The sequence below is a fragment of the Drosophila erecta genome, unplaced genomic scaffold, assembly GCF_003286155.1.
Source record: "Drosophila erecta strain 14021-0224.00,06,07 unplaced genomic scaffold, DereRS2 tig00000092-arrow-pilon, whole genome shotgun sequence".
Lineage (NCBI taxonomy): Eukaryota > Metazoa > Arthropoda > Insecta > Diptera > Drosophilidae > Drosophila > Drosophila erecta.
In genome coordinates this window covers 5,151,955-5,171,325 of record NW_020825207.1, presented here as the reverse complement: position 1 = coordinate 5,171,325, position 19,371 = coordinate 5,151,955, and the positions used below count along the sequence as shown (strand labels likewise).

At 46.2% G+C, this 19,371-nt stretch overlaps 4 protein-coding genes, 1 long non-coding RNA gene and 3 other non-coding genes across 9 annotated transcripts; 5 read left to right on the top strand and 3 right to left on the bottom strand.

The window, feature by feature from the left end:
* Positions 1–135: 135 nt before the first annotated feature.
* Positions 136–207, top strand: Trnah-gug. The gene has a single exon. It is a non-coding gene; the product is annotated as a tRNA-His (tRNA).
* Positions 208–793: 586 nt separating this feature from the next.
* Trnah-gug lies at positions 794–865 on the top strand. The gene has a single exon. It is a non-coding gene; the product is annotated as a tRNA-His (tRNA).
* A 257-nt stretch (positions 866–1,122) lies between these two features.
* Positions 1,123–1,194, top strand: Trnah-gug. Its single transcript has one exon. It is a non-coding gene; the product is annotated as a tRNA-His (tRNA).
* Positions 1,195–1,497: 303 nt separating this feature from the next.
* LOC6546841 (Golgi-specific brefeldin A-resistance guanine nucleotide exchange factor 1) lies at positions 1,498–8,820 on the bottom strand. Of its 2 annotated transcripts, XM_001975907.3 has the most exons (10): positions 8,373–8,820; positions 8,111–8,309; positions 7,069–8,054; positions 6,030–7,007; positions 5,749–5,957; positions 5,459–5,685; positions 4,173–5,403; positions 3,055–4,115; positions 2,425–2,678; positions 1,498–2,356 (listed from the first exon to the last, which is right to left on the bottom strand). In XM_001975907.3, the coding sequence occupies exons 1-10, from the start codon at positions 8,472–8,474 to the stop codon at positions 1,661–1,663; spliced, it is 5,943 nt and encodes a 1,980-aa protein (XP_001975943.1). In that variant the 5' UTR covers positions 8,475–8,820; the 3' UTR covers positions 1,498–1,660. The 2 variants fall into 2 exon arrangements, with proteins under 2 accessions (XP_001975943.1, XP_015011600.1); XM_015156114.2 differs by lacking the exons at positions 1,498–2,356; positions 2,425–2,678 and adding an exon at positions 2,687–3,003.
* Positions 8,821–9,003: 183 nt separating this feature from the next.
* On the top strand, positions 9,004–12,662 carry LOC6546842 (protein HID1). The gene is made up of 3 exons (XM_001975908.3): positions 9,004–9,058; positions 9,138–10,473; positions 10,536–12,662. The coding sequence occupies exons 2-3, from the start codon at positions 9,231–9,233 to the stop codon at positions 11,804–11,806; spliced, it is 2,514 nt and encodes an 837-aa protein (XP_001975944.1). The 5' UTR covers positions 9,004–9,058; positions 9,138–9,230; the 3' UTR covers positions 11,807–12,662.
* A 61-nt stretch (positions 12,663–12,723) lies between these two features.
* On the bottom strand, positions 12,724–14,093 carry LOC6546843 (translation initiation factor IF-3). Its single transcript, XM_001975909.3, has 2 exons — positions 13,511–14,093; positions 12,724–13,449 (listed from the first exon to the last, which is right to left on the bottom strand). Exons 1-2 carry the CDS (start codon positions 13,816–13,818, stop codon positions 13,059–13,061), a joined length of 699 nt encoding a protein of 232 aa, XP_001975945.1. The 5' UTR covers positions 13,819–14,093; the 3' UTR covers positions 12,724–13,058.
* A 111-nt stretch (positions 14,094–14,204) lies between these two features.
* LOC113564323 lies at positions 14,205–14,576 on the top strand. Its single transcript, XR_003407918.1, has 2 exons — positions 14,205–14,283; positions 14,340–14,576. It is a non-coding gene; the product is annotated as an uncharacterized LOC113564323 (long non-coding RNA).
* A 1,135-nt stretch (positions 14,577–15,711) lies between these two features.
* On the bottom strand, positions 15,712–19,048 carry LOC6546844 (spondin-1). Its single transcript, XM_001975910.3, has 6 exons — positions 18,792–19,048; positions 18,159–18,553; positions 17,887–18,099; positions 17,568–17,822; positions 17,337–17,508; positions 15,712–17,278 (listed from the first exon to the last, which is right to left on the bottom strand). The coding sequence occupies exons 1-6, from the start codon at positions 18,982–18,984 to the stop codon at positions 15,984–15,986; spliced, it is 2,523 nt and encodes an 840-aa protein (XP_001975946.1). The 5' UTR covers positions 18,985–19,048; the 3' UTR covers positions 15,712–15,983.
* Positions 19,049–19,371: the final 323 nt, after the last annotated feature.

Below are 19,371 nucleotides of genomic sequence, written 5' to 3'. Positions count from 1 at the left end.
TTAGATAATCTTGATTAGCTATCGTTTTTCTTAACTGATTGCTCGCAGTAATTAGGATTTATTAGTTTTGTGTCGTTCTGCAACACTGTGCCTTAGATTTGGAATCTGGCTGGTCATGCCCTACACCCTGTTGTAGCCGTGATCGTCTAGTGGTTAGGACCCCACGTTGTGGCCGTGGTAACCCAGGTTCGAATCCTGGTCACGGCAATGTTGAAATAAACATTGTCACGGAAACGGGATTTTTTTTATATTTAAGTATATAAAATATATAGAGATAGAGAAATTATGAAAACTTATATTATTCAAATGATCTCGTTAAAAGTCTTAAGCTGGTGACTTGTAGATATTCTATTTTTATTAAAATGTATACTCTGAAGATTGACTAGAATGATTACGACCATTGAAATGATATTTTAAGGTAATCAACAAAAATGTATAAGGATGGATTATATTAGCGGCACAAATAGTGTTAACTGAAATTAGTGTTTCATGGAAAATGTTGTCAAGTTTGAATAATTTTACGCATGTGTGTTAAATATCGATGGTAATGGTAGCTTTAGTGAATGTACATATGTAGTTCGAAAAGTGAGAGGCACTCGGACACGCCTAGTGAAAGTGCTGGCTATTTCTAATTAATAAAAAATTAAATAAAAACTTGTTCTTTGTTAAAATAAAATTACTTTTGATTTACTGATAGGTCCAAAATTTTAAGAGAAGCGATAAATAAAACTAAAATCAAAACGGATTTGTTTTAAAATAGTAATTTGGCAGCCGTCAAACATCACCCGATGTAGCCGTGATCGTCTAGTGGTTAGGACCCCACGTTGTGGCCGTGGTAACCCAGGTTCGAATCCTGGTCACGGCAATGTTGAAATAAACATTGTCACGGAGTCGGGTTTTTTTTTTTTTTTTTAACTTTAAAACAATTTAAAAGATATTTATAAAATACTGTTATATTTTTATTGAAAACAATTTATTTGACTATGCATTGTTTTATTTTACACCTCGCTTACTTTGAAAGAATTATTTTAATCACTTTAGACCTAACTCTTTATTTAATTCATGATGACCATTAGGTGACCAGCTCGGATTTGGGAAAGCCTCATCCTACAACCCGACGTAGCCGTGATCGTCTAGTGGTTAGGACCCCACGTTGTGGCCGTGGTAACCCAGGTTCGAATCCTGGTCACGGCAATGCTGCGATATGCATTGTCACGGAGTTGGGTTATTTTGTTTTGCTTTATTGTAATGGCCGCCAACTAAAGGCTTTTTGAATTTTTCAAATTTATAAATTGCCAGAGTTTGATTTGTTTTATAGACTTTTAATTTTGATTATTTACAGTTTGCCTCTTTGCATAACATACAGAAGATATAATTATTTAATTAATATTAATTAAACTATTTGCATTACTAAAGCTTATAGGGGTTTCTGCCGGACTTTGAATCTGGATCTGTGATTTAGTGTTGTTTTTCGGTTAGCTTAATAAACACACGCCATGGCGGAATGTAGTTCTACTTTAGTTGGGGAGGCATAAATAACAAAAACAAATTGACACAATTTTATAGAATTAACTACGAGGAAAGCGCTTTTCTACAACACAGGGTACAAAATAAAACGGTCAGGTGGATTGAAATTTAAATTCACTTTTAACTCTCCTCCTCACTGCTGCCCATAGAGTAGTTCCGATCCGGGCGGTATGCTACTGGGGTCCACATTCACATTAAAGTAGTTGGCTGGCGTGGCAACAGCGGGAAATGCGGCGGCCATTCCTTGGGCCTGCTGTACCTGCTGCTGCTGATGATGCTGCTGCTGGGGATTCTGCTGCAATGTAAGGTTGTAGGGATTTTGCACGTATTCCTGATAGATATCCGCCGTTGGCCCAGTTCCACTCGTCGCCGCCTGGCTTTCGTAAACGGGTGCAAAGCTGTGCACAATGGATGCCTGCGGCATTTTGGGGAGCGAGGGGTACGCATTTCCGGCCAGCAAATGACTAATTGGCACATTGATGGCAGGATCGCTGGCTTGAGCTTGCAACTGTTGCTGCTGGGCCTGATACTGTTGATAGTACTGCTGGTAGAGCAGTTGTTGCTGCTGCTGCTGTTGCCCAAACTGTTCCGCAGTAGTGTCCGGTACCATGGGCACCTCAATGGCGTAGCTATTGTACGTATTATTGGTGGTTACAATGTTGGTCTGTTGCACTATTGGAGCCGGCTGCTCCGCTTCCAGCGGGCTGTGCGTCGGGGACGCGGTCGAGGCATGTACGGCAACAGCAGTTGCCTCATTTACCAAATCCGGCAATAATGCACTTGGTACCGGGTCTGTACCTGCAGGCTGCTGGGGCGGCACAATCATGGGCTGTCACAAACATGAAAAGTATTTAGTATATGTTTTGGGAAAGTATGGTTTTTTCTTCTAGAACCCACCTGAGCGAATACAAAGCTGGGCGGCTGTTGCAGTGCATCTGCCACGGGTGGCTGCAGTATAATGCTCCTCCTCGGGGACTCGACGGGAGAGCCCAGTAAGGGTGTAGCTGCCGGCGGAGTGGGCGCGCTCACTACTAACTCGTTGGAAACCTGGGTTTGCCTGGGTAGAATGGTCACCGCTGGTAACTGTTGCTGTGGAGCGGCAGCCACAGCTGCCAGAGGAGCTGGGTTCGTTAAGGTCTGAGCTCGCTTGCCTGCAAAATGTATCACATTTATTGTTATCATATTGATTTGTATAAAAATATAAAGGAATGCAGGCTAGGGACTTGAAAGGAAAAAGGAAAGGAAATATTCAATTCTTTTTGCCAACTTTCTTTAGCAACTTTAGCTTGGATCTTAGCTTGGCCCATGGTTTCTTGCGCTGCGTAGCTGGTAGGGTATCACTTTTGCCCGCTGTTACAGAGGAAATCTTTGGACTATAGCCATAAAGCGGCAGGGTCAAGGAATATTCAGTTGTGGCCGGAGAAGACGCAAATCTAATTTGCGTAAAGTCTAGCGAGATTGCTGGGGTAATTGAATCTGCTGGTAGGATAAGAGGTTAGGCCCATTCTACAAAACCGCGTTACACACCTTCATCGTGGAAAAGCTCATCCTTTAGGTTGGGCAAAAATTCACCAATGCGCCGCCAGGTTAGCTCCCAAAGAGCTTGCTGTAAGCTGCCATCCTGATTGTGGAACACCCGTACTGAGTGCATAACAAGCAACATGTTCTTCAGTATCTCCTGCATCTGTTCCGACAATGTGTCCGATCCCACCTTCATAAAGCGCTCAATATAGTCCAATATATCCAGCCAAAGCTCGTTAAAAGCATTTCCTAACTCGATGAGCGTGGTCAGGTGTTGTAGGAACACCTTTGACATGATGGTGGCCGTCCGTATACGCGACTCCTCAAGGAGCGATGCGTCTAGCTGGCCGGCTGCGCTGCTCTCGGGCAGCAGTTCGTTTAAGAGGGGGAACAGCACCTGGTGGAAGCAAGAGCACCATTCTGTTCCCGACAACGTCTGCAGGTCATGCACCAGCAATGCCCGCTGCTGCAGGCACGAGATGGCATGGGTGCGCACCTCTCGCCGCCGATCCATGGCCAGCCTGGCGATGCCCTGCAGTAATGGGCACCACCCCGGTGACCACAAAGCTGCCGACTGTGGTACTGTGCATCCTTCTTCCGCCCACCATCGGAAGATCTGTGCAGTACGCGTGTACAACGTATACATCAGGTCCAGCAGTTGAATGGACAACTGTTCGTAACGCTGGGCCAGGTCTTCCTGTTCTGCCGCATTTCCGCTTATCTGGTTGTCGGCCGGGTCGCTCGTCAGAAGAGTAAGATTAATGCTCGAGGCGGAGGAAGCCATGCCCGATTTGCGTTCGCTGCGCTTCTTGGCACTTTTCTGCTTAGCCGACGATTCCAGCTTTCGGCGCTGGCGTATACCTCCATCCCGACAAGCCTCCACAAAGATGCGGATGCAGCGAACGCAGGCTTCAAAATTGTAAGGCGTGATGTGTGCCACACTTCGCACGATAAATGCCAGCGAGTCCCAACACTTGAAAAGGGCAAAAGGTGCGTGGTCCAGTAGCTGGCAACTGTATACAAGTGTATTTACTGAAGGAGCACTTAAGCTTGGCGGAGATTGAGGTCTGCAAAAGGAACTCTAATGAACTAAATGACGAGTGAAATGATTTGAAAAATCTTACCTAGAGGCCGTAGTTAACTCACTGTCCTTGTTATTGACCAGAATCCAGTTCTCAGCACTTGGACTGGAGGCAACAGGTGCTGCTGATGCCTTGGTGATCTCCGAATCGGAAGTGTAACCACGCTCTGGCACAGCGGCTGCGTCCTCCTCGCCACTTATAGCGCCATCAGACTTTGCGCTTCCATTAGGCGGCAGTGGCAGCTGGGCATCATCGTAACTGGGCGGCACAGCACCGGCCCCCACGCATTCAAGAAGATTGAAAATAATCTGCCAGTCCTGCTCGGAATGAATATTTTGGGCTGACGTCTTGAGCAGCTCGTAGATGCCAATAGATATCTGTTTAGAAATGCGCAGCAATAAGGCTGGCTTAAGCATTAAAAGCATCTTGAGGGATTGCAATACAATCGGACACAGCTCTTCGTTTCGCATCAGATAAATGGCTAGTTTTAGGACGGCTACAATGCATCGGTTGAGTAGGTAGTCGTATCCACAGGAGGCACTGCCCATAAGAAGTAGGTACATTTGGTCTCGAACTGCTGGCCACAGCGGAATCATGCGATCCCGATTATGCACCACAATCTTGACCAAAAACTCCATCCAGAAAACTGTTTGATCTTCGGCGTACGGTAGGCCAATGGATTTGTGCCCCTGAGGAGCCTTCAGTAGCGCCAAAACGCATTTAAGCAACTCCTGTAGCGATTCTAGTTGCACAAACTTTGATTCCTGTAGCATTTGATCCAGCTGGCACTCCTTAATGCACTTCCGACCAAGCTTAATGAAGTCCTGCTCCTCATACGTTGGTTCTCGTTGACCCTCCGAGCTGATAAATGAGTACAGGCTGGAAAACAGTCCTGATTCCTGCTTCTCGCGAGGCTTTTCCAGGATTAACATGGCCTTTCCGTTAGCCTCACAAAAGTCTTCCACTTCGATCAATGATTTTGGGAGCAACTTAAGACGGAAAAGCTGAAGGTATAGATCCAAAATGTGTTTCCAGCTCTCCCTTAAGCAGTCGCCATAGTCGTGAACCAGTAGAAACACCGTGCGCATTGCAGCCTGAGCCTTTCCGTTCAATCCAAAGTTCACAGCTTGCTGGATTTCATTGTTTGCCGGAGCGGGCTCATGCTGTTCCACGCTGCTTAGCAACGTTGTGAATTTACAAAGAGTTAAGACGAGGGCATCGAAGTCCGAATGCAGATTATAGTGCGCCGATATGGCAGCGGATTTGCTGAAACCTACAATGAACTTGTAAAGTAAGAAATTAATTGTAACTACAACATGTTAACATACCTGCTAGAGTTCTTTGGTAACCCGTTTCAGTGCTCTTATCAAACATAAAGCTTAGGGCGCTCAGAGAAGCGCCCCAAACAATATTGAAGATCTCCACGTCGTATGATGCGTCATGCACATAATGGAAATGTCCATCGTGGGTGTCTCCTCGACGAAGCAGTACTTTCCATTGATAGTTTTCACGTACCAAACCCGTCTGCTCTGCTGGCATCACGATCTCTTCGTTCCTTTTATAATGAAAAATCGGAAATATAAGCGAACTAGGACAAGTTTTATCTAATAAAGCTTACTTGATTGCATTAAAGACTTGAGCCAACATTTCTTGATCGAAATCTTCGCCACCATTCAGACCTCGCAAGTTCTTTGTAAAATCCTCCAGCGTCATCGGAACATTTAAACGCTTCGCGTTAGAGTTGTGCTGATCCATGTTCAGCATGATGATAGCATAGGCCAAGCGGAAGGCAGCATCTACGTTGGCAAACGGGTCTTGATTTTGTTTCTGAATTGGGGGATACAAAATTAATTAATATCTGAGGCTCCAAGTAGCTTAGTAGATACGATATATACTTACATGCCAATGATCAGAAAAATGTTCCAGCACCAAAAAGATCAATGGAGCTTCTCCGGGCAATCTGAAGGTCTCCAAGTAAAGACGCAATGCTTGATCCACTCGGAGACCAGTAAAATCAAACGAGTCCACAAAATTAATTAGAATCTTAGAGTCGACGTTCTTCTTTTTCGAGATGTATTCGCCAATCATTTTCTTATCGAGCCCGGGATTTTCACGAAGGAACAGGGCCACCTGCATGGGATCGAGCTCAGCATTAAGGATGCCGTGTTCTTGCAGATACTGGATGCCTTTCTCTGGGCGCTGATTAAAGCGCTCTGTGCCTTGGGATAGCAGACGCTTCTTCTGTTTGACATTGGCCAGTTGTTCAGTGGTTATACCCACTCCCTCTCCGCCAGATTGTAATCGTAGTCGCTGTGAGCTAGCGTTTATAAAACTAGCGATGTTCTCCACTTTCTCTTCTACAGTTGCAATATTGCCAGAATCAATTACGATTCCTTCCAATCCGCTGTTGTGCCGAGAATGGCGACTCCCACCTGTTGCTGGGGCAGCTTCTGGCAAGGAATCTCTGTTGTTGCTATTCTTGCTCGCGGCACAGTTTCTCTCGATGCTGTCAATCACACTTATGAGGGTGTCCATTGAGATAATGTGGGTGCTATAAACTGCATTGGTTGCTGACAGCGTGTACTTGCTCAGTAGGTTTGTCAAACTTTCAAACATATCCGTGCAGTACAAGTCACAATCGTAGTTGATGTACAATTCAGTGACGAAGCCGGGTATGCGCCACAACTGCAGAAGATTGTCCAGAGCGAGTTCTCGCATTTCGTAGGGCGTCTTGGGATTGTCGCTAGCAATGATCTCGCTCAATTTCCTAAGGTAGGCTTCAAGCTGAAACTTGAGATGTCCGCGAAGAGACTCGAAGAGCAAAAAGCAGAGTTGCAGATCGGCAGCAAAGATGCTAAGCCGCTCCGAGCTGAGAAGCTGTAAGAAAAGGCAAGGGTTTGTTCCGGAATAACTATGGGAGCAATTTAAAGTTGCTTACCGAGATCAAGTTTCTGCACAGGTCGTCCTTTACCAGCTCCAGCAAGCCCTCATACTTCCCAATATTATCGGCTGCCACTTCAAAGGCTACAGTAAGAAGGCTAAGGCCCGTGTGCATCATGCTATCCGAGTTCTGTTTATCCAGGGGATTGCAGAGGATTATAAGGAATCGGAACAACTCCTGGATGAAGGGCAGGCCGTAAGGGGAGAGAGATGCGACATCATGATCGGTAGACTGCTGTGTGAAACGGACGCCAACCGAGTTGATGTACTCGCTACTATTCGCCTCGGCCAGAGTGCCGGCTGCTTCACCCGTTTCGCTGTCCAGCAAGGGCTCCGAATCAGTCGACTCTACTTGAATAACAGGTGTCTCTGGGACAGTGGTTTCATCTTCTCCCGTGATCGTAGTTGTTGTTGGTGTCTGCGTAATCTTGCCCTGCATGTCCAATATGTTTCCCGCTGGACTGGCGGGCGTGGTGGCCAGTATGGGCGCCTTCAAATGCCCTGGAACTGTGAGGTTGGCAGACTGCGGTGTCTGAGGCGGTTCCTCTACTGATGACGATTTCCTGGGGGCAGACGGGGCTTGGGCCACCGCCTTACGTTTCAATTTTTCTTGTGTAGCTCCGCTGGCAGCATCTCCGATAGTAAACCGCTTTTGAAGCATGGTGTCACTTCGCTCTTCGGCAAATTGTGGAAGTCGCATGAAGAAGAGCAGCACCATGTCCTTCAGCGACTGTTCCGCCGAGCGACGCAGCAGTTCACTTAGCCTCGGCTCGAAGCAGATCTTGAAGCAGCTGAGCATCACCTCGCACATGGACTCATTGCTGACGGCAGCACCCTCGGGACTGCGGATAAGCGTGTGCAGCACCTCAATCACTCGCATAAAGGTGACACCATCCGAGGACTGATCGGTGCCCATGAAGCGGGCATGTGTCACAGCATCGGCAATGCGCTCCACGATGTCAGCCAGATTTGGAGATGTGGGATCTGTGGATAGGTAGAAATTGAGCAACTGGAGGCGGTTAAGCACTAAGTTGAATCACCTATTAGCCCGTAGGACAAGAATTTATTAACCGAGGACAGAGCCAGACTAGTCAACGGACCCGTGGTGTCCGCTGTACGAATCACCTCTAGAAACGGAGCCAGGAAGACCTGAGGTTCGATTAGACGCAGGTCCTCGATCCGATTTAACTCATGCTTAAGGTCAATGAACAGCTTTAGCAGCGAGTCCTTCTCGTCGTCCTGTGGGTGGGGAAAATGTGTCATTACTTTCTACTCCCAGTGAGCATTAGGAGCACTAGTTACCACGTAGGCGGTGGCATTCCAACGTGTTCCACGTCGCATGGCCGTCATTAGGGTGGCCATTTCGCCCCGCACCACGTAGATGCCATTTCCTGGAAGCGCCATGGTGTCCGGGTGTCCTCCGATGCGGCTCTCCGACTGCAGCTAGTTGGCTTCCAGTTCCAGGGCTAGCGCAGAAAATTGCAGTTTTCGTGGGGCAGGGCAGCTCCTCCTCCCTTTCGACCTTCGCATATGTTTTTGCACTCGCCACTAGCCCAATCGCACACTGACGCAGCCTGGACGAATCTGGGCGCGCTGCCTAGTTGAACATCTCTCACTAATCCTAACTAATCGAACTGGATGGCTGCTAATTTTTGGTGACGTTTACGTGTCGTTTATGTTCTTGTGTGCAGCCCGAATATTTTGCACTAACGTCTTCCAACACCGGCGCGACACTTCGTCGCTTCGCAGCACTGGTAGTGCCGTAGTTGCCAACTCTATTCGTTAATTTAAAAAGATTAAAATAATATACATTTGCAAAGTCATGAAAATATGAACTTGTTTTTCAAATAAAATATGTAGCCAAGCTGATTCAAATAATCAAATCACACGATTATTGAATATGAAGCCCAAAACAGGTAAAAATATCAGTCACGCACCCATCTCCAGTCGTGAGCGCTGAACCCACCTCTAAGTTACTTCGGCAATTGGTGCGTAGGCGAATTTCTAATTGGAATTGTTGGATTTTTGAAAAAGAATCGCATTAAATGCAAAGCACTCTTGTTTCAGACTACTGCGGACACTTGCACTGAGGCAACCGAGCACGGGGCAGGTGGATTTACAGGACTCAGCGATACCAAAGCAGCCCACAGGCCGAACAATATGGGAAACACGGACTCCAAGTTGAACTTTCGCAAGGCGATTGTGCAGCTGACGCAGAAGAACCAGAAGATCGACCCCAGCGATGAGCAGTTCTGGGAGCAGTTCTGGCAGGGCCACCAGACGACGCTGGAGGATGTGTTCGCGCTGGTCACCTCAAGCGAGATTCGCCAGATCCGCAACGAGAATCCAGCGAACCTGGCCACCTTATGCTACAAGGCGGTGGAGAAGCTCGCCCAGGCGGTGGACAGCAGTTGTCGCACTCAGGCGGAGCAGCAGTGCGTTCTGAACTGTGTCCGCCTGCTAGTCCGGTGTCTGCCCTACATTTTTGAGGACGAAAAGTGGCGCGACTTCTTCTGGAGCAGCCTGCCGTCGCAGGATAAGACCATGCCGTTGGCTCAGTCACTGCTCAATGCCACCTGCGACCTGCTCTTCTGTCCCGACTTCACGGTTACGGCCACGCGCCGTACTGGCCCGGAGAAGGCCGAGGAGCTGGCGAACATCGATAGCTGCGAGTACATTTGGGAGGCGGGCGTGGGATTCGCCCAGTCACCGCCCCACAACGCCCATATGGAGCGCAGGCGCACGGAGTTGCTAAAGCTATTGCTCACCTGCTTCTCGGAGCCCATGTACCGATCGCCCCAACAGTCTGAGGAGCCCAACAAGTGGATAGCATACTTCACCTCTGCGGACAATCGCCATGCCCTGCCCTTGTTCACCTCGTTTCTGAACACCGTGTGCTCCTACGATCCTGTGGGCTTCGGTGTGCCCTACAATCACCTGCTGTTCGCAGATACCACGGAGCCACTGGTGGAAGCGTGCCTTCAACTGCTTATTGTCACCTTGGATCACGACATGGTGGTGCAGCAGCAGCTCACACAACCCGGACAGGCGTCCTATGACGAGGGCAATTGCGGCGACAACTTGTTCATCAACTATCTGTCCAGAGTTCACCGGGATGAGGACTTTCACTTTGTGCTCAAGGGCATCACCAGGCTGCTGAACAACCCACTGGTCCAGAATTATTTGCCCAATTCCACAAAGCGACTGCATTGCCACCAGGAGCTGCTTATATTGTTCTGGAAAATATGCGACTACAACAAAAAGTTTCTGTATTTTGTGCTGAAGAGCTCCGATGTTCTGGATATCCTGATTCCTATATTGTATCACCTAAACTACTCCAGAGCGGATCAATCGCGAGTGGGCTTAATGCATATTGGAGTATTCATACTGTTACTCCTATCGGGTAAGTCATATGTGAAATTTTGTGCGTGAAATCAATACATTTAAATTAATGCTTATTGATAGGTGAGCGAAACTTTGGGGTTCGCCTTAACAAAGCTTACTCCGCCACGGTGCCCATGGATATACCTGTGTTTACTGGAACCCATGCGGACTTGCTGATCACAGTGTTCCACAAAATAATAGCCACTGGCCACCAGAGGCTGCAGCCGCTTTTCGATTGTCTGCTGACCATTCTGGTCAATGTCTCTCCATATCTGAAAACCCTTTCGATGGTAGCTAGTGTGAAGATGTTGCATCTCCTAGAGGCCTTCAGCACGCCATGGTTCCTGCTATCGGCACCCAGCAATCATCACTTGGTGTTTTTCTTGCTGGAGATCTTCAATAACATTATACAGTATCAATTTGATGGAAACTCGAATCTAGTCTACACCATTATTCGAAAGCGTCATGTGTTCCATGCCATGGCAAACCTCCCGACCGATATGGCTGGCATAGCAAAGTGCCTGAGTGGCCGCAAAACAGGTGGAAAGTTCAACTTGCCGCGTGTACCGCAGAGGAGAACGGCAGCTGTGTCCCAGGAATTGCCCTCGGCCCATGTGCCAGAAGAGTACAACGAAGAAGACGATGATGAAGATGAGGAGGAGACAATTAATGAAGAGCCCAAGGCGGAAGAAGATCTCGAGTCTGAGACAGAGTCCCATGAGCGATCTCAGGCGGGGGAACTGCAGCCGGACATTCTCACAGCGCAGCCAGCCGAGCCAGGAACACTGAAAACGTCCTTGCTGGATACTCCTGGCATAAGTCAGATGACGGAGCGGGAGCAGGCGCATCCGAATGACAAGCCACAGGTGGAGGATTCTACGGACATTGTGCCCTACGACAGGTCAGCCGCATCGACGCCAACTGACGAACGCAAGTCCACCTCACCCACTGAACTGTCCCGTTTGTCGGTGGCTCACAGAGCCAGTATTCGCATGGTGCCTGGCGAGAGCGATCGTTGGACGCCCACGCCCGAGTGGATCGTCTCCTGGCGCTCCAAGCTGCCACTGCAGACCATCATGCGACTGCTTCAGGTCTTGGTGCCCCAGGTGGAAAAGATTTGCATTGACAAAGGACTGACCGACGAGTCGGAGATCCTCAAGTTTCTGCAGCACGGTACGTTAGTGGGACTGCTCCCCGTGCCGCATCCAATTCTCATCCGGAAGTATCAGGCCAATGCGGGAACAACGGCATGGTTCCGCACCTATATCTGGGGTGTCATATACCTGCGCAACGTAGAGCCCGCCATCTGGTACGATACGGAGGTCAAGCTCTTCGAGATTCAGCGTGTTTAGGTCAGTATATGGACACCCAGCCACGTTGCAGCGAACTCGTAGCTTACACGCTTTGGCATTTATTGTAGTTAATTTATTTAGTACATTTTTCATTCCAAATGTCTTTGTGAAAAATCAGAGTGTAGTGAACTACCTTTCCCAAATGTTCGCTTATCGGCACCACAAAAATGAATCATTAGTTACGATGTGGCATGAGTTCAATTCAACAGATTTCTTATCGGCTTTTAGCATTGATATTTAATTGCTTTCCTAATAGTTAGGTTGAAGAGTTTTTTGAAAACAGTATAAGCACAAAGTGTTTCTATTTTAGTTGGAGACTAAATTATTAAACAACTCATGTTTTTTGTAATCTGTGACAGAAAATGTTCCTCGTGCCGTATTTGGATTACATGGCTTTATTTATTTATTATTTTAGTAATTTAACAACCTCTTTTAACTTATGTATTTGAAGGATTTTACTGCTAAATTTGTATGCTTTTTCTGCTGATAAACTTTTTAATCAATTTTAATAAATTACTTTCACTCAGCCACTCTACAAACGATTTGCTTTATAATATATAAATTATTTAAAATTTGTAGTTGCCTCTATTGACACCATAAAAAGCTTTATGTTCTCTTGTAATAATTAGGAAACTTTAGTTGAGTCCAATAAACTACTTTGTAACTTTAAATCAATATAGATATTAATGGTAGATTCGAGAATATGTATTAATTTACTGTCTATGTGTGCTTATAAACTGTATACACAAACATTAACTAAACTTATGACAACTATACAAGTCAGTTTATAAAAATCATGTACGAAATAAACAAGAACCCAAGAGAAGAAAGAATTGTGTTTCATGTCATAAAACAATATGAAAGTTGTATTTGTATTTAGATGGCGTTCAATTTATTAAAATTGTGAAGTATTGGGCCACATGAAAGTTACTAAAAAGCAGTTTCAACATTAATCGCTTTTACATTTTTGTAGCTTGGGATCGCGGTAGGCAGAAAGGACATCATGATTTCTTTTCCGCTTCTTCAGTCGGTCTTCTTGCTCTCGTTTCTCCAATATTTTCACCAAATGCTGATGCCAGTAGAAGTATTTGAAAAAAAATAATAGAAGTAGTGCCGAGGTGGTAACAACAGATGCGGTGCTGATCTCGACGGGCCTCTCACGTTCTTTTTTCACTCTTTCCGAGAATTGGCGGGTGGATATTCTCAGGCCGAAAGTGGGTTTGTCCGCCGCAACGGTGTGCTGCGGTAGTTGTCACGACTGGAGTGGGTTGGGAGTGGATGTGGATGTGCCTACTGGTGGCGGAGCTACTGGAATTATGGTGAACTTGATGAACGCGCTCTTGCTGCGCCTTTGCACTATTCTGCCAATTAATTGTGGTTCCTTAATGGTCTGTTCGATGGCCTTTACTATGCGCTCGCCGCTGCTCTCGTCCGATCCACTTGCACTGCCCTGTATGAGGATGCGAACCTCGTGTCGCTTGGCCAGCCACTTGACAATATTCTTGAGTCTGGATGAGAGATCGTGCTCCGTGATGCGCGCACCAATGGTAAGGGACTTCTCCGTTTTCTTTTCCTTAACTTTTTCGCTGGGTGATCTCGACTTCTCCGCATCATCCGACAGCATTTCCGCTGCAGTGACTAGTCTGCAAGGTATCGCAACTTTATAACAATGACAACGACTCGATGATCTACGTATATACCCACTTAAACATGGCCCTTCCCGTTTTGGTATCTGCTTGCTCCAAGCGCAACAGGTGCAGCTCCCGTCGTTTGGCCACCTTCTGGGCCTCCTCCAACGTGGTGATGCTCATCGACTGATTCTGTTGGATGAGTGTGATTTTCTGGACACTCGCCTTCGGACTCCGGGTGTCTCTTGTTCTACTTTCTCCTGGGCTTCCACCCACCGGCTTTTGATTCTGGGACAAGCTCCAGTGGATGGACAAAGGGCGCAGGTGTTGCTGCTGATTCGCTGCTGCTGCAGCATGGCTTAGAATCACTCTTAAGCGTTGCATGTTCGTCTTTGAAATATGTTTTTATGTCCTTTGGTTATTTCCGATTTTCTTTTGCTTGTGCAATTTTCTGTCTAAGAGTTGTCAAGCAGTGTGAAGCACTAAAGCTGTATTTTCTTTTCCAACTGTTTTAGCAGGGAAGTATCAGCTGACGGCTGGATTTATCGATAATTCAAACCGCCAATAACAATAGAATTTAAAAAGAAATTTCGTAGTCGTAGTATGTGTTTTTTTTCGAGCGAAAAATAAGGCGGATAAGGTGAAAAACAGCCAGGATCAGAGCATTCCCTGAGGTGTCTTCAAAATATAAGGGGTTTTCCTCCAGAAAACCGATAAGAACATAAAAAATCGATTGCTCGCGTGACACATGAATTCTAAAATTTTGTTTTCTCTTTTTAGATTGGGTGTTTAAGAAGCCGAGCGGAATCGACTTCAGTTCAAAGAAGGGCCATCACGATGAAATTACAGGTGAGTGGATTGTTCTGTTAAAAGCTATTCAAGCATTAAGTGTTTTTATCCTTTAGTTGTTCCTGCTTGCCTTGTTGGTTTGCTGTTTCGTCAGAAATATACATACGCATTGGTGTATATCACATGTACTTACTGAAGGGCGTTCTAAGAAAATATTTCGGTTCCAAGCATATCCGTGCAAAAAAAATCGTGTAAAGCGAGACGCATTGGGTGGATCAATATTTCAAGAAATGTAAATCGAATATTTTTTGAATTTATAACGATCATTTACAATTAATAAAACTACAAACGAAGTTTATTTATTAATAGTTGAAATGGAGCTAAGGCAAAGCTTAAAGTACAAAAATAATATAATTATAATATAAAAAAGTTTAGGTTGAGAGAAAAAATGTTAGAACATTCGATTTGGTATTTTGATACCCTACTCGTAAAGTCATAGGATATACTAGATTGGGAAGTATGTGCCAGGTAGAAGGAATCATTTCCAACAATACATATAAAGTATCAGATTCTTGATCAGAATCCATACGCGAGTAGATCTGGCCATGTCCGTCTGTCCGCATGAACGTCTCGATCACATGAACTATTAAAGCTAGAAAGTTGTGAAGCATGTTTCCAAATGTGGGCACGCCCACTTTAACGATCACAAACTGAACAAAATTGCAACACCCACAATTTTAAAAATATTGTTGTCTTTTGTTTTTCATTTTATTATCAGCTTAGTCAATTTCTATAGGTATGCCAAAACAATGTTGAAATTTCTCGTTCGCACTCCCACAAGCTGAGTAATCGGATAGTTGGGGAACTCGACTATAGCGTTCTCTCTTGTTATTAAATTAGATTTCTTATAAGTGACACACGACCACGTTAGCGATAAAAACGAAAAGGTTTTGAAACCTCTTTAAACGAGTTACTCGACTATCAGGTACCCGTTATTAAGCTTGTGGGACTGCGAAAGAGAAATTTAAATTTTTCTTTCGAATATCTGTAGAAAGGAGAATAAAATAAAAATAAAATAAAATGTGTGGGCGTGGCAACATCAGGAAAATATTCCAAAATGCCAAAAATATTCGATATGCCGATAACATTTTTGATAAGCCCACTCCAACGACCAACATTGAGAAATGTTTGAATTTGTGTTTATTGTATAATTTGTCTTGGGAATTTATACTGGTATGCTAAATAAACAACGAGAATACGTCATCCTTAAAACTTTTTAAAATTGTTTTATTTTTTAAAATATTTTTGGAGCAATTCCATTAGTTGAGTAGCGGGTATCTTTCTCACTTGTTTTCACGAGAATGATTGCCGACTCAGAAATGCCATTCAAAATTAGGCATCTAGTTGCGTTGCGTGTATATATATTATATATTAATTATTATAAATAAATTATTATTTTTGCGTATAGCTTATAAATGCATAGAAGTTCTATTGTCCATTTGTATACCCATTAGTGGTAGAGTAAAAGGGCAGGGATATAGGGATATATATTTTTGATCAGGAATAAGTGCTGGAAGATTAATATTAAAGATGCAGGTTCTGGTGACCACACTTTAGAAAAAGTTGTGTACATATTTGGCGTTCATGTGATCAAAAAGCATGTAAAAACACGGCTTACAGGTGAGTTAACATCCCCATTTAACACAACGAAAGTAAAATGACCTATAGCTCATTTAAATGGTAAGTAACTAAATGTAGAATTAATTTCTAGTTCGATGTCTATAGTCGCCATAGTTGCGCCGGCGGTTTGATGCACGCTTTTCCTCCCGAGCCCGCTGCTCCGCCTGCCAAATGGCTCGGAAATGATCGCATTGGGACGAATTGGCGTGCTCCTGGTGCAGTGCAGCCATTTCCGGTTGACGGCACATCTCGCAATCCTCCCATCGCCTGAACTTGTTCACATTCCGATCGCACGGATCCGCGGCATACAGCATGCACTCATCCGCACAGAAGTTGTAGAACCAGAACTGACCCGTAATAGTTTGATCGTGGCAACGTGGCTCAGCCGTCTGAACCATTTGGAAGCAGCGGTAGGACAGCAAGGAGTCCACATCTCCTCCAGGTGTGTACTTGTTCTGACTGCCAAAGTAGTTCGCCTTTTGCCATGATTCCCTTGGCGAAACTTCTTCGGGGGCCTCTACTTTGGTGCCGTATTTATTGGAGGGCCTTTGTCGCTGCCAGGGAGCACGTTCCACATCCTCCAAGCGCGGATCATCGGGACGTGGCTGACCAGACCAAGTGGGCCGTTCTATTTTTTCTGTATGCTGGCGGGCCCTATCGTAGTTTGAAGACCCAGGCGACGGAACATCTCTACCCAAATTTGTCTGCCTGTTCAAGACCCAGTTGCCAGTGTTACCCTTAAGATTTCCCACTTCGAATCCACCAACTACTCCACTTCGTGAGTCATCGTAATCCCCGAAGTTCTCTGCCTCTGGTTGAAGTTGTGGTCCATACATATTACCTACAAAGCGTCCTCGAGATGAAGAAGCCCCACCATACGGATTATCCATGTCGTCGCTATAGGATCCTGGTATACTACCAAGACAATCTTGGCCGGAGCATTTTCGCGTTTCCTCCAGCTCCATGCGATGCACACTCTGGCACTCCAATTCTGCTTGAGGATTAAGGTACTGCCTCTGGCGCATCTCGTAACCATCCCCACAGGTTACACTACATGGGCTCCAGCTGCCCCAGGAACTCAATTGGCATTCGGCACGGCGTTGTTGGGGCGATTGATAGCCATTCCTCCTGGGGTCTGGCGCCAGGTCCTCAAATTCCTCCGGCTCCGGTATGAGATTATTTTGACCACACATGTCGCCCTGGCACTCGCGCTCCTCATACTGCGGCACATTGCAATTGTAGACTTTGGCGAGCTCTGGTTGCTTGTAGACACGTCTTCTATACTGCATGCCAGCCCCGCATTTGGAGGAGCAGTCGCTCCAACTGGACCACGGATGGGTAAAACATTCCCGGGGCACATCGGGATCGTTGTTGGCTGGGAAAATGATATGGCTTATTAACTTTTAGTTGTTCCTAACTAAAAGCCCACTTACAGTCCTCATCTGCACATCTTCTCTCGTAGATTCGCTGGCGCTTCACCGTCAGAATGGCCATGGGTTTCATGGGAGTTCCGGATTCATCGTAGAAAGGAGAGCGCGGATCATTCGGAAAGTCGGAACGCATGCGTCTAATGACATCTGGCGGAACCTGGGGCTGATCGGATGACTACCAGAAAATAAAGGTGAGTATTTTTGTTCTACCGAGCACTATTCATTCCCAATTACCGTATAGCTGGGACCCGAATCTGTGCCCACATCCCACGGATATAGGTTGATAACTTTTTCCTCCATCCATGTGCAGTTGCGCAGGCACAGTTCCAATCCAGTGACGCCCACAATCCAATCCGGCGAGGGTTCTATCTTGGAGGCAAAGGACACCATGTGGTGAATGGAATCTACTCGCACCGAGGCCATCGTCTTGCTGCTCATGTTGGGATACGATGGACCCCGTGCCTTAATGATCGTCCGTATTTTCTGATCCTGTAAAAAGGGGGGAAACGTGTAACATAGAGTACTTTCACCCAGTCCATCCAATCAGAGTCACCCGAAAATTGATGCTGAACTCTCGCTCCAGCAGTCGCGAACTACAATGTTCGGCATATTCCTTCATAGCCAAGCTGGCCAGTGCTCCGGATTCCCAGAAACGATAGTCTGAACTGTGGGCGGCTCCCAAAAGCTCACAGAAACGAGTCTCCCAGCCTCGAGCAGGGAAGTCCTTGGGATGCAGGTTCCTGGACCAAACGCCTTCAAATATAAGCTTATGGAAGGAAGATTGGAGAAGGTAATTGAGGCTTTGGTATTTCCGGAAGGACTCACCTCATAACGCGCCTCATCGCATGCACAGCAGGGAACATCCAACGCCGGAGCAGTTGGTTGGCTCTCCACATCATCGGTGACCTCCTCGCAGATGCGTTTCGTTAATCCGCCATCATCCATGTGCCACACCTCGCGATGCTGCTGAACTGTGGCCCGGATCAGGATGCAGCCACTGCCCGGCTCACTGGGCGCCACCCAAGTCAAGTGCATGTGCGTTTTGGAGTTCGTGTTCGTGTTCTCCACCATGTTGATGCAATTGGGACTGAACCGGGTCTCAATCACATCGCTCAGCTCAAAACGACCCAAGTCGTCGTTGTAGCTAAAGTCACCATTCTCGTTTTCCAGTGCCATGATAAAGCTGATGTAGCGGTGGCCATTGAAGGCATTAAGAGAGACTGAAAGAGAAAAGTCGAGTCGAGACTCGAGTCTCAGAACATAGAACAATCAAAGCCGGGCCCTTATCGGCGACCTTGAATTCGAACAAATTTGCAAAGTTTCGTGATATGCCTCTCTTTTGTTTACCAAACAATAAACATTGCGCGAGTTCAGACTTAGAATAATCCGAAAGCCCTGCGTCCGCGTCAATCACCTACTAAGTTCAAGCGCAAGGCCAGTTAACCCATTCATACTCACCGTTGTATTCCTGGCCGAGAATGTAAGTTTCCGGATTACCCGACACGCTTATCACAAAGTTCTCATCCACGGGGGACTTGGGCGAGCCCGTGTTCGCTGGGCGGCGCGTGCAGATCAGAGCGCTGACTCTGCCAATCACCAGGCACCCAAGCAAAAGAAGCTCCACGAGAGGAGCAGCACTTGACCACCACATGTTCCCTATGATAGAGGGTAGTTACCGCATGGAACCATTCGATGCGAGCGACTGTTTCAAACTGGGCGAAGATTCCGAACAATTAGTTAACCAGAAGGCGAGAAGAGAGGCTTCGGAGCCGAACAAAACCATCCGATAAGACAGAGCGTATTGTTTTTCTGACCCACTGATTCAAAAAGTCCATCGGAGCTCTTATCAGTCGACGATGCAGGAAAGCCGAAAAGTGGATTTCGCTCTTAAATACCATTTCAAAGAGAATTCAATCGACAAGATCTCTTGAAATGAAATTGCAATAAAAAAAACAAGATAGAATGCTATAGTCGAGTTCCCCGACTATCAGATACCCGTTACTCAGCTAGTGCAAGTGCAAACGATAAATTTCAAAGT